The 15,974-nt window shown below is 40.2% G+C and overlaps 1 protein-coding gene across 1 annotated transcript in view; it reads right to left on the bottom strand.

Moving 5' to 3' along the window:
* Positions 1-15,974, bottom strand: part of HYDIN (HYDIN axonemal central pair apparatus protein) — a 377,997-nt gene that overhangs the window by 102,886 nt on the left and 259,137 nt on the right. Inside the window, exons 26-32 of the mRNA XM_057493202.1 lie at positions 14,922-15,059; positions 14,168-14,249; positions 12,379-12,498; positions 11,904-12,113; positions 9,598-9,732; positions 2,112-2,289; positions 299-423 (exon numbers count right to left, since the gene is read on the bottom strand). Of these exons, the coding sequence (XP_057349185.1) occupies positions 299-423; positions 2,112-2,289; positions 9,598-9,732; positions 11,904-12,113; positions 12,379-12,498; positions 14,168-14,249; positions 14,922-15,059 (988 nt within the window). The remainder of the gene's footprint in view (positions 1-298; positions 424-2,111; positions 2,290-9,597; positions 9,733-11,903; positions 12,114-12,378; positions 12,499-14,167; positions 14,250-14,921; positions 15,060-15,974) is intronic.

The raw sequence follows: 15,974 nt of genomic DNA, 5'->3' as shown, positions 1-15,974 counted from the left end.
CTAAAAAAATTTATTATCAAACATTCAAAGAGATTGCATTTTACATATGATAAAATATTTCATGGAGTATTAGGGGAAAAATGGCTTGGGGGTAATAGTGAAAGGAGTTGAGAAATACTGTTTTAGAAGGTCCAAACCATCAGGCTCGTTTTGGCTCCCTTCCCCCCCATCCCCTTCTTTGCTTTCCCGCATCTTTTCCCCCTTCCTGTTCCTCAGGATACAATGTCCTCCTTGCCTCTGGGCCTTCGCACGTGTTATCCTGTCACATTCATTCTGCACAGGGTGGAGCTAATGGTACCTCAGGAGATTCATCCTCAGGCACTTCCTCGGTCACATCTGAGTGAACAAATGTTTCGTATTTGTTGTGCTCCTTTTCTAGGTTTTCTCTGGCCTGATTCAAGAAAGTTTCATACTTTTCATTTCCTGTGGGAGTTGGAAGGAGAAGGAAATCTGGATGGTTAGAGATATACAATTTATGTCTAAAGCACAGACTCCAGGCTCAGTCAAGAAAGTGAGAAGGGAAGTGAGCTGCTTCTTCACTTGCTACGTCCTCTCTGCTTCAGAGGACGAGGTAATTTGATAGTGGGTGGAATTTGTATCAGAGATTGCTGAGGTTAATGAGATGCTTTAGTGAGCTGTCAGCTGATTCTCAAGAACTTGAGGGCAGTGACATCCTAAGCCACTTGTAACATCCTAAGTCATCCTAAGTCATGGGATCCCAGCTTCTTTGGTGCTTTCCTGGTTCTAGCTCTAAAAGCCACATTACCTGGCAACCTCTCCATGCTGGACATACCCAGATGGTGGGTCATCTTTTAGATCAGTTTTCATGTTTATTAAATCTTAAGGAACAATAACAGTATATTTGGGTCAAGTTGCTTTAGATACAACTAAATAAGATAGAATCCCCTAAATCAGGCGAGGTAGTCAATGGGTGGAGAGGTTTCAGACACCCAAATTCACCAGTAAGTCAAGGTAAATTAAAAAATTTGAGGGACAAGGTAGGCAAAGTAATGAAAGTGCTTACCAGGGAACATAGAAAGTGCCAACTGGGGTGGAATGGAGCACAGAAGACCCAACTAAAGGTACTCAGACCTAAATTATTTTAAAGCCATGTATAGGTCAAATATGTCTACTTCCTTAATGAGACCAGCTGGGCACCCAGTTTTCAACCATGTGGCAAAGACTTTCCTTCTTGAAAATTTTATGTGGAGGCGGACTAACTTCTGTCTGTCTGGGACTCTAAAGGTTCCTTAGATGGCCTTAGATTCACTAATACTTGTGCTCATATGTTCAGGGAGCAGAAATTAGATTTAATGGATGATCATCAACAGGCAAGTTACCGCCTTTGCGGAGCAGATAGAAAGAAAGGCCGAGGTGGGAGGGCTTAGTCTGAAGCTGTTGAGGGAACATGGACTTCAAGGGGCTTGAAGAGAGGTTCATGAAGAAGAGAGGTTCATGGGGTTCCTGTACCCCATGTTCAGAAGAAGAGCCAGAGGGAGTCTGGCTAAAAGAGCTGCTCAGCTGAGCTTTGGAATCTGCCAAGACAGAACTATTTTGGTGCAGAGGGACAGCTCCAGGGACCAGATGTTACCAGAAAAGCTTTGGCTAGGTATGTGGCAGACAACTAATAAACAACTCAAAGCCTCCAAACTGGATAATGCCAAAATAAGGGGTCAGAACCTCGGTTGCCTTTCTATGCAGTTCATATTTTGGGAATTCTACTTCTTGCAGTAAAATCAGCTATCACCTTCTCAGGGGCCATCTGTGAGGGTGCTGCTGGGAAAGGACAACTTAGGGGGAGACGGGAGGTGGAAGGAATGTGTGCTGGAGGAAAAGGCCTTTGGAAGTGTAATTTCCTGATCCCCCTATGAATAATTCAACGATGGCAAAATTAGTTGGGGACTGCCGTGGACCAAATCTTGTTTCACTAATCTCAGGTCACCAAGTCAATTTCAACTCTTGAGTTTTTTTTGCAGTTGAGGAACAACGCAGAAGGGAACTAGTGGGGTCTGCCAAGCAAATACTGGGAGTAGCCATCAGCATCCAAATAAGCAAAGTTAAAATGTGTCTTTTATCCCCCAGCAGGGAAATGCTATAGTGGGTGATAGTACCTTTGAGGTTCCTGGGAAGATCGAGGCAGATTCGGGGAAAGATTCCCTCTCCACTCAGAGAGATATTTTCTGGGTCCAGGTGGGCAATCTGTATCTGGAAACTCCTTTGAAAGACCTCAGGTACTCCAGGTAAGTAGTAAACCTTCAATACCTGCTCTTCATGTGAACTGATAAAACCCTACACAGAAGAAAGACAGGGGAGAGCTTTAACATTTACAATGGACCCCTTCTTCCAGCAGTTTGATGAACTAGATAATCCCAATACTGTGCTGCTTATTCTCCACTCACACTGCTCCCCCAGGATTCATTCCTACAAAGCTGTAATAAAATGGAAAGTAAGCAGAGAAATAGGCTACTCATGTAAACAGACATTTCAAAAGGAGGCAACATGAGAGGCAATAAGCGCAGTAAAAGATGTTCATCCTCATAAGTAATCAGGGAAATGCAAACGGAGATCAGAATGAAATTTTTTTAAACCACAAGATTGGCAAAACTTAGCAAATTTTGGTGACAGTATGTGTCAAAAGCAATCTTTAATACATCTGGTGGGAATGTTGATGGGAAAAGCCACTGTGACAAATGCTTTCTACCATCTTATGAAGTTGAATATATGCATAGCCCATGACAAGAAATTTCACTCCCAGGAAAATTCGCCAGGAAAATTCTTCTACCTGTGGACCAGGAGGCAGGTACAAGCATATTCGTGGTAGGATGGTTTCTAATAGCAAAAGTTTTGAGGGAACAAACCCAAATGTGCTCTCATAGGAAAAAGGAAATTACTTTCAATACAGTTACAAAAGGGATGTTATTAAGTAGTGAAAAAGAAATGGACCATAGCTACGTGCAACAATGTGGACTAGACTTAGAAACAGAATATCGGGAGAAAAAAGCAAATTGCATGATGTTACATTTTCTGATGCCATTTTTATAAAGAAAGCCTCAGGATAAAGTAACATCCCTAACATGATTTCCATGAGGGTGAGTCTATTTGTCTGTTTTGTTTACTAGTGCTAGAAGGAGGCCTGGTCATGGTAGGTGCTTGAAAGTTTTGATAAATTAACAAACCAGAAGTACTTTGAGGATGCATGTGTATGTAATAAAACTGTATTTTGAAAAGGGAATGATAAACACAAAACTTGGACTAGTGGTTCCTGGCTGGAGGGTAGCAAGTAGGGACATACAGAAAAGGAGCCCAGGTGGGTTGCAGTATATTAGATTGCATGCAAGCCAATATACTAATGGCTTCAAACGTTCTTTGTTTAAAGACGGGTGGTAGGTTCATTTTATTATTGTGCTTAAGTTAAATACTTGCTACATAGATTTCTTTTGTATAAGCCAAATATCATACAAGAAAACTTAAAAATATATGACTAAGGCCACAAAATATAACCTCTAGCTCAGTAATCAGAAAATAAAAGGTGAGAGAACCTCATGGCTATAAATTGCCAGAAAAGGCAAATCAGACTGGAATCTGAACTGGGGAAAGATGATGTCAGTATGAGTTCAAGTTATTTAGAAGTGTTTTAAAAGTCATTTTTGAAATGGGCCCTTAAAATATTTGAACATAGGTATTATTTTTTGGTGTTGTAAGTGACACATAGTCTTTGAAGAAAAATTAGAGAATGAAAATAAGAAAAAAGTGAATTCATCACCAGTTGTTACCACTGACATGGAAATAATGATAACATAGCCATGTATATCAATCCAGAGTCTATTTAACTACATACACACACACACTGGGGGCCCTCTAGCCCCACTAAAGTTAATAAACTTATCTCAAACCCCAAATCGTCTGGCACAGTTAAATGTCATTGCACGGTGTCTATGAGAAGCCAGAGCTTAATTCTCTCGCTTCCCTCTCCTCCACTCTCTGTTCCTTATATGCCTATCTCACAGCACAGAACTGAGCCTTGTTACCAAATTCCACAAAGCATTCACTCACATGAAGCAACTTACGGAATTTCACATATTCTATGGAATGTGTGAGAGGATGTGTGTGTGTGCAGGGTCACAAGGTGGGTCAAACTGCAGAGTGTGTAATGGTTTGTGGTCTCCAGGATTCCCCCTCCCACCCTCACTCTCTTTTCTCCTCACCGCATCTTGAGCAATTCACAAAAAAGTCTTGTTTCCCATGGAGCAGGTCTTCCTGCACCCAATGCTGTGGGAGTGGGAGGTGGGAGGGGAGCAGGTCTCAGCTTTCATGTCAGGCACTTTGCCAACATGTTTTTCCAACAAACATAGTTCTCTCATGGAATTCTGAGGAGGAAATTTTTCTCTATTTTGTTATATGTTCAAGCATTCACATATACTGTGGGACGCTATAAACATCTGCTTCCATCACAAGAATTGGTTTCATAATAGGAAATTTAGTAAATATAGAAAGGGAGAAACTATGGAGAAAAATCCCATTTAGACACAAAAAATCAGGGTCCAGTTCAAAAGAAGAGGGAAGTGAGAAGAAGTTAACATAGCCGTCCTGAAACTGCTACTCTTAGAAATGCCTGCTTGCAAGGCTGGCTCTTGGCTGGTGTCTGGGGACTTAGATTTTGGGAGGGTTTTCATCATTCCAAGAATGGCTCATTGTGCCTAAACTGTTTGTGCAAACAATATGGTTTATGCTGAACACCTGTTTTCCTTCTGGGAGTCTGGAATTTTGGTGTGTGCTGGCAGCAGGTGCCTATGCCACTGGACCCCAATAAAACTCTGGCACTGAGTCTCTAATGAGCTTCCTTGGTAGTTATCATATTGGGTTGTCACAACTCATTGCTGGGGGAATTAAGAGCATCTTGCATGAGTCCACTGAGAGAGGATTCTTGGATGCCAGCTCCTGGTTTCTTCTAAAACTTTGCCCCATGTCTTTTCCCTTTGCTGATTTTACTTTGCTACTTTTGGTTGCAATAAATTGTAGTCATTAGTACAACTTATTGGTGAGTCCTAGGAGTCCTCCTAGAGAATCATTAAATGGAGATGATGCTGGGGACCTCTGACATAAGGGTTATTCTGAGGAATAAGAGCAAACATTTTCTATGAGTTCCTCTAAGAAAGAAGAAAATATCTAACCCATGTTCCCAATGAGATTCAAGAAGCCACTGTATCTAAACAGCAGGAACAGAGAGCCAGGGAGGAGGAGTAACCCCAAGCAGGAAAGTATATGGGGATGAGAAATCCTGCCACTTCTGGCTCCGGCAATGCTGAGGACTGCATTGTGATAGCTCCCTCTCATGTCACAAGTGCACAGGAGTTCTGTGTAAGGCACAATGACAGCAAAGACAACAAAACTCTCTTTAATATATAGCTGAGCTGAAAGAAGATAAATACCCCACTGTGAAAAGAAACAGAGGGAACCTAGTCAGTGTGGTTAAGTTCAGAGCCTTTACCTTGGTGGCCCTGGGTGACAGCAGATCCCTAATATCCAGAGGCTCAAATAGGGAGGAGGCAGCCCGGACCATGTGAGGTGGGGACCTAGTACAGATCCCTGCACAAGGCTGGAGCCATGATGTGCTGCCCCTCTGGAAAGGGGAACAAGAGAAACCCCAGCTCTTTCTCTACTCTTCAGGGAAGAATCAAAGAAGCTTATATCTCTCTGGGCTCCTAGGTAGGAAAAAAGTGTATCCCAGGAAAAATAGAATGCCCAAGCCTGTATCATGCATACACATGGAGTCTTAAGGTACACTGATGCATTACTGTGGTTAATCCAAGCCAAAGAATGAACTCAAAAGTCTGGCCACTTGGGGCACCTGGCAAAAATAAATAAAACAGTACTTTGTAGAATCACCAATACAACATAGGGTGAATGAGACTCTCAAAGAGAGGAGAGTCTCAGCTGAATAAGAGTCCAAGTCAAAAATTACAGATCATACAAGGAAATCACTGATCATGAAGGAGAGTTCACAGTCATACAAATAAGAAGAATGGTGCCCCTAATAACTTGATTGGGATAACTTAAAAGAATCTGCAGAATGATTAGAGATGAATAAAGTAATTAAAATCACAATGAAAGACGTAATGAGTGGAATTTTTTGAAATGAAAAATATGGTTACTGAAGTTGAGAATGCTGAGTGAGGTTAAACAGTAGATTATACTCAACTGATGAGAAAATTAGTTAACTGAAAGATGGAGCCAAGTTATCCAGAATGAAGCATAGAGAGATAAAGAGATGCACTTATGAAATATAAGTTAAAAACACAGAGGACAGAATGAGAGGGTCCAACATATGTCAAATAGTTACTGTAGCAGAAAAGATGGGAGAGAATGGGAGAGAAGAAATACTTGAAGATATAATAGATGAAAGACATAAATATTCAGAGTAGAGGAGAGAACTCATGGCCAAGGAAGAAGATATACTAGCAATTGTTATGTAATGTTTAATATTTAATTATTATGAAATGTTTAAAATTGAACCACAGTAAAAACACAACATACCACACCTTATGAAGGACAGCTAATACACAGAAAAACATTTATAGGCTTAAATATATATATTAAAAAAGAAAAAAGAGTGAAAACCAACATTCTATAGGTTCAACTCACTAAATTAGTTAAAACAACAAAATAAACCTGGAGAAGAAAATAAGAAATTATTGAAATAGAGAACAAAGAAATAAAAGAGGTTCATAAAACCAAAACTGTTTTTTAAAAAAAGACTAATAAGATATACAAAACTTGTCAAGAGTGATTAAGGAGAAAAGGCAGCAAAAAACAAAAAATTAAAAAGAAAAAAAGAGGTTCATATAGACAGCAAAATAATCTATAAATCATATGATTATGAGAAAACTTTATGCCGATATACTGAAACATCTTTGTGAAATTAACAATTTTCTAGAAAAATATGAATAACTAAAACTTAAAAAAGCCTTAATGATTTATATCCTATACAGAAGTTGAATAAGTGAAAAAATTACCCCCAAAAAGGAATAGCTGAAGTGAGCCTGCTAATCCTTCAAAAAACAGATGATCACCATTCCAGAGAAGAGAAAAAAGAGAAATGCCCAATTCTTCTCATGATATGCAGACTGATCAAGGACAGCGTGAGGAAGGAAATTTATGGCCCAGCTGTCAATTATTAACAAAGATACAAAAATAGTACATAAAATAATATTAGCTAACTGAATTCAGATATTACATATATTAAAAAATTTTTATTTATAAATATTTTAATATTTATATAATTACCCAGTATTTTTCAACTTCCTTTTCTCTGATTTTTACTTAATGAGCTTAGAAGTAACTCAGTATTAGTATATCTAGAGCTGCCTCATCCCTTTTAACTGCTGCGCATTATTCTGCTGTACAGTTTTAATACATTAAAAAATGACTTCCCTAGTGATTGACATTTCAGTTTGTTTCTCTTGGCTTTTTGCTGTTGCTGTTACCTATTATATAGGAAATATTCTTAAATACTTATCATTTTGCAAATGTGGGAACATGTAGGTAGGATAAATTTCTAGAAATGGAATTTCTGGGTCAAAAGGCTCATTGTGATAGATATTGCCAAACTGCCTTCTATATAATTGTACAACTGTACCAATTTATACAAACAGCAGCAATGTAAGTTCAAATGCTTTAAAAAAACTAAAGAAAAAAAGGGCAAGGAAAACAGCAATTATGATAAAAAGAATAGAAAGAAAACAAACTTTAAACATAGGAGAAATGAAATACAATGAAAGAAGTAATACCATTTTAATTATATAATGATATGAATCTCTGAAGTCTCTCTATTGAAATTTAAGACTTTCAGATAAGATGAAAAAATAAAATCTAACTTTGTTTTATGAGGGCTAAACCTAAAACAAAATGAAATAGAACATGCACAAGTAATATAAGGCAAAAAGAAGCAGGAATCATAATGTTAATGCCAAACAAAGTAAATTTAAAGTAGAAAGCATTAAAAGGGAAGAAGATGGCAATTTAAAATAGATTATAGTTCATGAAGAATGTATAATTGTCATGAAATCCTGTGTGTCAAATAACAGAAATGAAAATGTATAAAACAAAAATTTTTATCTATTTGTAGAAACAATAGATATAGAAACAAATGAAAATATTTTATGTACCATTCTTAGTCTTAGAGAACATAAACAAAATTATACAGATTTAAATAATATATTTAAAAGAGGTTAATTTAGTAGGTATTCATCATAATCTGTATTCTGTGACTCAGATAACATTATTTTCAAATACTCATTGGTATTACAAAAATCATTTTGGGCCACTAAAATATATTGATAAACTAATAAAGTAGGTATTGAGAGGGTCATATATTTTATGATATATGGCCATGATACAAAAAATACTCAATATTAACTCCCCATTAATAAGATTTTAAATAACAAAAAAAAATTCTTAGTCATTTGGAAATTTGACAAAAAAATATATTTTAAAATTATACTTGTATATAAAACTACAATTCTAGACAACTTAGAAAATAATGGAAATTATAATAGTAAACATTAAAATGTATAAAATATGCAAGTTTGACTTCTATAATTTAAACCTATAATTTTCTTTAAAATTATGGGATAAGGTTAAATGTGTACTCAGGCAAACACCTAGTCTTACATTTTCTTCATTATTAATTAAGAAAGGAAGAAAAAAGTTGCAACTCCACTTAGGAAGTTAAAGAAATGTGAGATTAAATTAGAAAGAATAGTTAAGACAATTCAGAAAAAGAATAAAAAGGGAGTTGACTTAACAGATATTAAGATGCATTTTAAAGCTATGGCAATTAAAATAGTATAGTATAAATGTAGGGACAGGCAAACAGATCAATAGCAATACAGACTAGCAATAGATGTGACTATTAAATAAACAAATACATAAATAAATGTGACAATTTAGAGGAAGAATGGATTCTGTCTTCCAAGATGAGAGAACTCTTATCTTTGGATCTTGGTTCATGAATAATTATAATTTCATTCTTTATTCTTTTTCACGTTTTTCAATGTTTAAATAACAATCACGTATTATTTTCTTGAGAAAAATTCAACGAATGGTCCTTTATGATAGATTAATATAAAATGGACAAGGCACCACCTCCTACATTTACTGCTAAAGCGAACTAAACTCATCACAGTCTACTGGTGTTTTCATACCTAATGAAAATTTTCTTGTATTTATTGTGGTCAGTGGAGAAGAGGCCTTCAGCTTCAAGGAGTTATAAGGGAAGTGTGAGGACAGAGTGGAACTAAGGTGTTCTTAATACTTGTGGAAAAAAGATCCTCGTCGTTGAAGGCCTCGTGCCTGAACAGTGCCTGGCTCCTACAGGACTCCTGAAATACTTGGCTAGTAAGTGAATGAAGCTCTTGGGTTTGTGGATTTTTCTTGCTTCTGAGAGCTGTCTAGTTTTAATTAAACAACAATAAGTCACACCCTTAATCCTTGCAGTACTTAGCGTCATCTCACATGCCTCTGGGGTGCGTTTGCGGGCCTGAATTTGGGCCCCCCTGCCATTATGACATGTCCCTCAAGGGCAGGAAGGCTACTTACGGACAGAGGCAGGATTAGTGGCACTCCGGGCAGAAGGCTGTCTGTTGAAGACTGGTCAGTCAGAACCTTGAACTCAAAGCCAACTTTCCCAGTGTTCTTCAGCGTGATTTCATTCTCCGTGACGTGGTCAAACAGCTACAGGGGAGAAGGAGAACAGTGACTCCTCTGCCCCTGCCTTTGAGGTGCTGCTATCACCCTGACAAAGGCGGGCAGACAGACGTGCCTCACAGACATTATTTCTTGCCATGTAGACGCTGGCCAATCCACATTTCAGTATCACAGAAAGGTGCCTCCTCGGGCGGAGGAGTGCCAGACCCCAGAAACCTGACTGTAGCTCAGCTGTTCTAACACCTGACTGTGTTTAGTATGGCTGTGGGGTGAGCATCTAACCTCCCTGTACCTCAGCTTTTCACCACAAAGAACTCATATTAGAGGGGCCTTAAAGCAAGCTTGCCTTTGCTAAGGTTTGCATTTTTATTTTTGTCTTTTTTTTGGGTAAGATTTGAGTTCAGAATTAGAATGAATTTTTCTATTTAAGTAGACATAGGAATAATAGGCCAGACATGTTCTTTTTCCTCAGATTTTGCTAATATATTTAGCAGCTAACCAGCAGGTCCAATAATCACAAACTGAGGCTATTTTAGGGCTTCTTAGGGCAAGGACTAGCTGCTTCAAAGCATACACTCTGAGTTGAACCAGAACCATTTATCCAGAGGACCCTGGAGATAAGGAATGATAGAGAATTCTATTTGGTCAGTGCAATGGACAAGGTCTCCATACATGTTGGGTGAATTTGATTTTAGATACAATCTTTAAACAAACATGCACACACCACATAATTCAGCAATTATATATGCAGTGGCTATATAATAAGGTCTAATTCCCATTAAAATTTGGTAGGGGGTATGGTCTCTGAGTACCTAACACAAAATCTAATTGGGACTAGAAGATGTACAGACAGAATAAACTGGCAATTACTCCAAAGCAAAAATTAGAAAGTACATTATATTATGGCAAAGACTGTACTTAAATGCCAAATGAATGTAAAGTAAGAGAAACATAGCTGAGGGGGTGGAGCTGAGCTGGGTCTCACAGTATGTGTAGTTTGGGGTTGGCAGACAGGAGCGACAATATAAGAGAAAGTACAGAGGCAGGAAGCGCTGCGGTGCATTAGAGCCAGTGGGTAAACCAACTTGGCCACATATAAATAAATGGGCTACAATGGGGAATTGTGTGAACCAAAGTTAAATTTGTAAGGAGCATCAGTTAATAGAGGGACTTAGGATAACCTCACCAGGTGGAGGAACCTAGCTCTGATCCACTGGGTGACCCAGGCACAGGATTGAGCAGCCACTCTCCTTAAGTAACCACAACCACCTGGGGGGATAGCCTTTCCCATTTTATGGATGAGGGATACTGAGGCTTGGGGAGGCTGGTTAGGTGATGTGCAAGGTTACAGTCAGCAGAAAACCAGGATAACAGCCCAGTTCTTCTGACTAAAGAACCATGCTCTTTTCTCAATACCATGTTGTCTTCCCAAATGCTGCTGGGGTTAACTGTTCAGGGACTGACAAGACAAAATTGCAATCTTGGGAAAATCTGTATGGCAGTGATGTTTAGATGGGTTAGCAGTAGAAGCTATGAGTGTGTTGTAATCCCTTGCTTCCATGGGGTCCGTGGGCCAGCAGCCCTGGCATCACCTGGGACTTGTTAGAAATTCAAATTCTCAGGCTCCACCCTGGACCTACTCCATCAGAATCTGCACTTGAACAAGATTCCCAGGTGAGGTGTATGCATATTACAGTTTGAGAACTGCTGAAATAACATAGGCATGGCTTGAAGAGACCCTGCAGTGTGATGACTACAGTGGCAGAGTGGGAAGGGAAAACTTACTCAGGGGTATCCTGCTCAGTGAACGAGCCAACTCTGGCTGCTGAAGGATGTGGGGCAGCAAAGGACAGAGTGCATGGAAAACACCCTTGAGATTGTAAACTCAAGGGACTGAGGCCATAGTACTGCCAATAAAAAAACGGACAGGTTGGAATGGGTTTCTGGCTGAAGAGGGAAGATGCAAATGTTAGCATCTAACATGCTGCATTTCAGAACATGGTGAGAAAACCAAGTGAGAATGTCCGACAAACAGTTAGCAGTGGGAGGATAATGAGAGCTGGGGAGGCAGATTAGGGATCAGGGAAGGGGAACCGGTGAGACTGTGATGCCTGGGGGTTCTGGGAGGGCTTAGAGCACAAGGACTACAATGATATTTAAGGTAAAACTAGACAACCTCCCCCAATGGCTGGCAATACCTGTAATCCACAGCTGATATCCTTGGTGTCAAAGGAGTAGTTGATCAGGGATGCCTCTCCTCTGAGTATTATCTCATAGGTAGGACCCCCTTCCACTTCGCACAGAGCTTTAGCCTGTGCAATGATGTCACAGTGTCCGTAGAAGGTGAAAGATACCTGGCGGCTACTGTGTGGCTGCAGCACTCCAAAGAGAGGCAAAATATCAAATACCTGTAGAGAAAGTCATTCTGTATGAGAGCATCTATCGGGATGAAGGACCTGCAAAGGGTAAGTTCAAGTTCAGTCAATATACAGATCAGTTCCTGACTTTGACTTGTTTGACTCCATGAAAAATGACTTGCCCAGCACCCTGAAAATATACGATGGTAATGGTGGTAGTAGTGCTCTGGCAAGATTTAAATTTCTAACTTGTCGCAGGTGCTCAGTAAGAAGAGTTAGAATCAGATGCTTTTGGGGCCTCCGAGGTGTTTCTTACCTCTTCTATCCCAATGGAAAGCAGTTCTTCCTGTTCAAAGATCCATGGGCATTCCTGAAACTCCACCTGGCTCTGGTTTGCAGCTATTCTTTCTGTTTCAGCAGAGTTAATTTTTAATCCCTAGAAATTAGATGTGTGAAGAAAGGCTAGCAAACATCATAATGCATCATCAATGTGTTCTTCCCTATCACTGGAAAAAATGAAGTATGTTGCTTAAATTTTTAAAACAGTACAATTTTTTTTCCTATGGAAAAACTGGATAAGTGCCCAAAATGTATGCAACCAGGATGTCTACTGCAGCATTATTTATAATAGCAGGACTGGAAGCAAACTTAGTATCTAACAAGAGGGGATCACTTTAAATGAAGTGTGTGTGGTACCTCTATCCATGCAGGAGGATACAATGTATTTTTATGGATCACTAATGATGTGCATAACATACTATTGAGTGAAAAAGCAGTTCTACTTATGTAAAATTACATATGCCCATGTATCACACCTGAAGGTGTAAGCATGTGTAAATTCATTCAGAGATTTGTATACATAGAGATATCTGGGAGGTTTGCTAAAATTTCTCTATGGATGGTGGGATTTTGAGGATTTTTGCTTTCATTTTTCTGTATTCTTGAGTTTTCTTATGACAAATCTCTTTGAAAACAGAAAAAAAGAAAAGAATGAACATTTAAAAGACAAGCGTTTTATATACATATGCATTCTGAACAATTTGTAATGCAGAAAGCTTCAAAGAGAGAAATATAAAATCAATCATCAGGTTTTCCTGTAGATACATGCATGTGTGTCTATAATGTGTATTTATGTGTCTACGTATATGCGTATGTATTCTGAATTTTTAGTTTACATGAATGCCATCTTCCTATGTGACTAAATATTCTTCATGAACATCATGTAAAGTGCTTTAAAAAATAGAACATGAAGTATTTTTTTTACTTCATATAGCCGAGAGAGCTTCAAATCAGTATATAGAGAACAGTTTCATTTTTTAAAAAGGATTTCACAGTCCTGCTTTGCACAGGTGTAATTTAGTTTATTCAAGCTGTCTCCCATGGGTGGAGTTGTTTCCAATTGTTCTTGCTTTTACCAGCAAATCTGCAGTGTACAAAGATAGTTACAGGTCTTTATGTAAATATAAAGGTGTATCTGGAGAGTAATATACTGACAGAGGAACTGTGCAGTTTCAATTCTGACATGCTTGCCGAACTGTATGTCAGAGGCTGTGCCAATCCACACTCCTACCTACAAAGTATGAAAATGCTTGCGTGCCCCCACTCTGCCACTACTGAGACAAACCCTATCTTAAAAGATTGTATGTCATGGACAAATTTATTTTGCCAATCTTTTCCTATTTCTAAAGTGTTGCAACAAACATCTTTGTACATAAATCTTTGTATTTGTGATTATTTTCATAGGCCATCATTCTAGGAGAATTTAAGGGTGTGTCTTTTTAAACTTTTTTGATCTCCCATTTGTTTTTACTGTGGAATTACTCAGGAAAACCTTTCTCCTTTTGTAGCCTCTATCCAGGGATGGGGAAGAGCACAAGCTCACAAAGGTTTAGAAGTGAATGGCTTTTCCATTATAGAGAAAATCTGTCTGTGGAGGTGCCGGCGCTCCCACTGAGGGTGCTGGGCCAGGAAGTGACCTGATGAGGTTCCTCAGCCTCATCCCAGCCAAACCCCGATGCCGCACCTGCCACTTCACTCCTGGGTCTGCCTTTATTTTACCGGAAGGACCTGGGCTTGCCAACCCGCCCAAGGAAGGGAGACCGTACTTCTGAGATGTCCACGGTGGGCACCTGTGCTCTTCTGTGTTCTCTTTCTTCTGACCCAACACCTTCATCCCCAAGGATCGTCCTGGGGAATATGGAGAATCATTCACTCAGCAGCATCGTAACACGGTCTTCAGTACATAGCAGCCCTGTCTTCCTCTCCACAAAGAGTAAGTGGGCCTCTCACTCAAAGGCTGCCTTTCTCAAGAGGGCAGCTGCTCAGTGCTCTACTACTCCTGCCCCCAAACATACAGCCCCAGAACTGAAGCTGGTCAATTTTCTGTGAGCTCCAGCTGTTCTTTCCTGGCCTATCAAACCCATGTCCAACTTACAGAAAGTTCTGGGAAGTTCTGGCTCTCTAGCAATTGTTCAGACAATTGGATGTGTCCCCAGTGCTCAGTGGTAAGCTCCCTCATTTATCAGAGCATTTTATTATGAGGATATAATGTTTGGCCAATTGTCACATCCTTTTCCGCTTGCTACCCTTGACCTGACTTAGGCTGTATGCCTTAGACAGACGGAAGAGCTCAGTCCCCCAGGATTTAGGAGGCTATTATGACCTTCCTAAGAGCAGAGATGACTTTCAACTTTGTATCCCATATGCATAATCCAGAGCCTCAAACGTAGAAGGTACTCATTAAGCTGTTGACAGGTGAGCGGCTGGATAAATAAATGAGGGATGAGTTTGGGAATGTAAGTCAGTGTAGAGAAGAGTGCTATTTAAAAAAAAACTATCTGGCTTTGCACCTTCACTTACTTAACACAATCATTTAGTTCAATCTTGGGAGATTCTATTACTGGGACTGCTGGTGAGCTGGCCGATGCTGAGGTCACAGGGATGGACTCCACCTGGGACACAGGAGCACTGTAGGCCTTCCTCAGCCATGGCACAAACCTAAAAAGGCGTGGGGAGACACGGTACACATGGGTGTTTGCAAGTCGGTGCCCAGATGGGCTCTCAGTTCCTAAGCCCAACCTCCAAATCCCGGATCAGCGAGGTCTAGAAGTGCATATGGGGCCAAAATGAATATGTAAATGAAATTAACACTGAGGGTTTGAGACGGGGGTCCCATCCCTTGGACTTACCTTGTTTAAATCTTAGCTGAGGTTTCACTTTCTCCTAAAATGTTTCCCGACTCTCCCTCCCAGTCTGGGTCCAGTGACTTTCCTCTGAGTACCGGCAGCCTCGGGGCTTCTCCCACACTGATTTTTCCTGACTCTGCTAGACTCTGAGCCCCTGAGGACCTGCACCTACATGGCGTCTCATACAGTGCCTGGCCTGGAGTAGGCACTCAGGCATGGTTATGAATGAGCCAGATAACAGAGAGCAAGGCGGGGACCACGGCGAGGCACCGGGCGCCTCACTCTCAGGCGCTGTATGTGCGCACGGCCTTTGCCTGACCCTGCTGCCTACTCGTTTGCTCTGCGGGCCTCAACAACTTCACCCCGGTGCTGGCCCTGCCGGTTCGCTTTGCTGTTGCTCAAGTGCTCAAGCAGAGGACAGAGGTGGAGATCGGTGATTGCGTGCTGCTGCTCAAGCCCTCCGTCCAGGCTGCACTGACTCAAAAGGTGTTGGTCACAGTGCCAAAGTGGAGGGGCCACCCCCATTCTTCCTGTACCCCTCAGGGTACATGTGGCTTTCTATGACTCCCTCCCCCTCCTCCGTCTCAAACCCTCAATGTTAACTTCACTTACATATTCATTTTGGCCCCATACGTGCTCTACTTTTTCTCAGAAGCTCAACAGAAATGTCATTTACTATATGAAACTCTTACCACTGTCCCATCTTCCCATAGAAAGAAATGTATCC

This window comes from Manis pentadactyla, chromosome 15 (genome assembly GCF_030020395.1).
Source record: "Manis pentadactyla isolate mManPen7 chromosome 15, mManPen7.hap1, whole genome shotgun sequence".
NCBI classification, from domain to species: domain Eukaryota; kingdom Metazoa; phylum Chordata; class Mammalia; order Pholidota; family Manidae; genus Manis; species Manis pentadactyla.
This window is presented reverse-complemented; position numbering and strand designations above follow the sequence as displayed.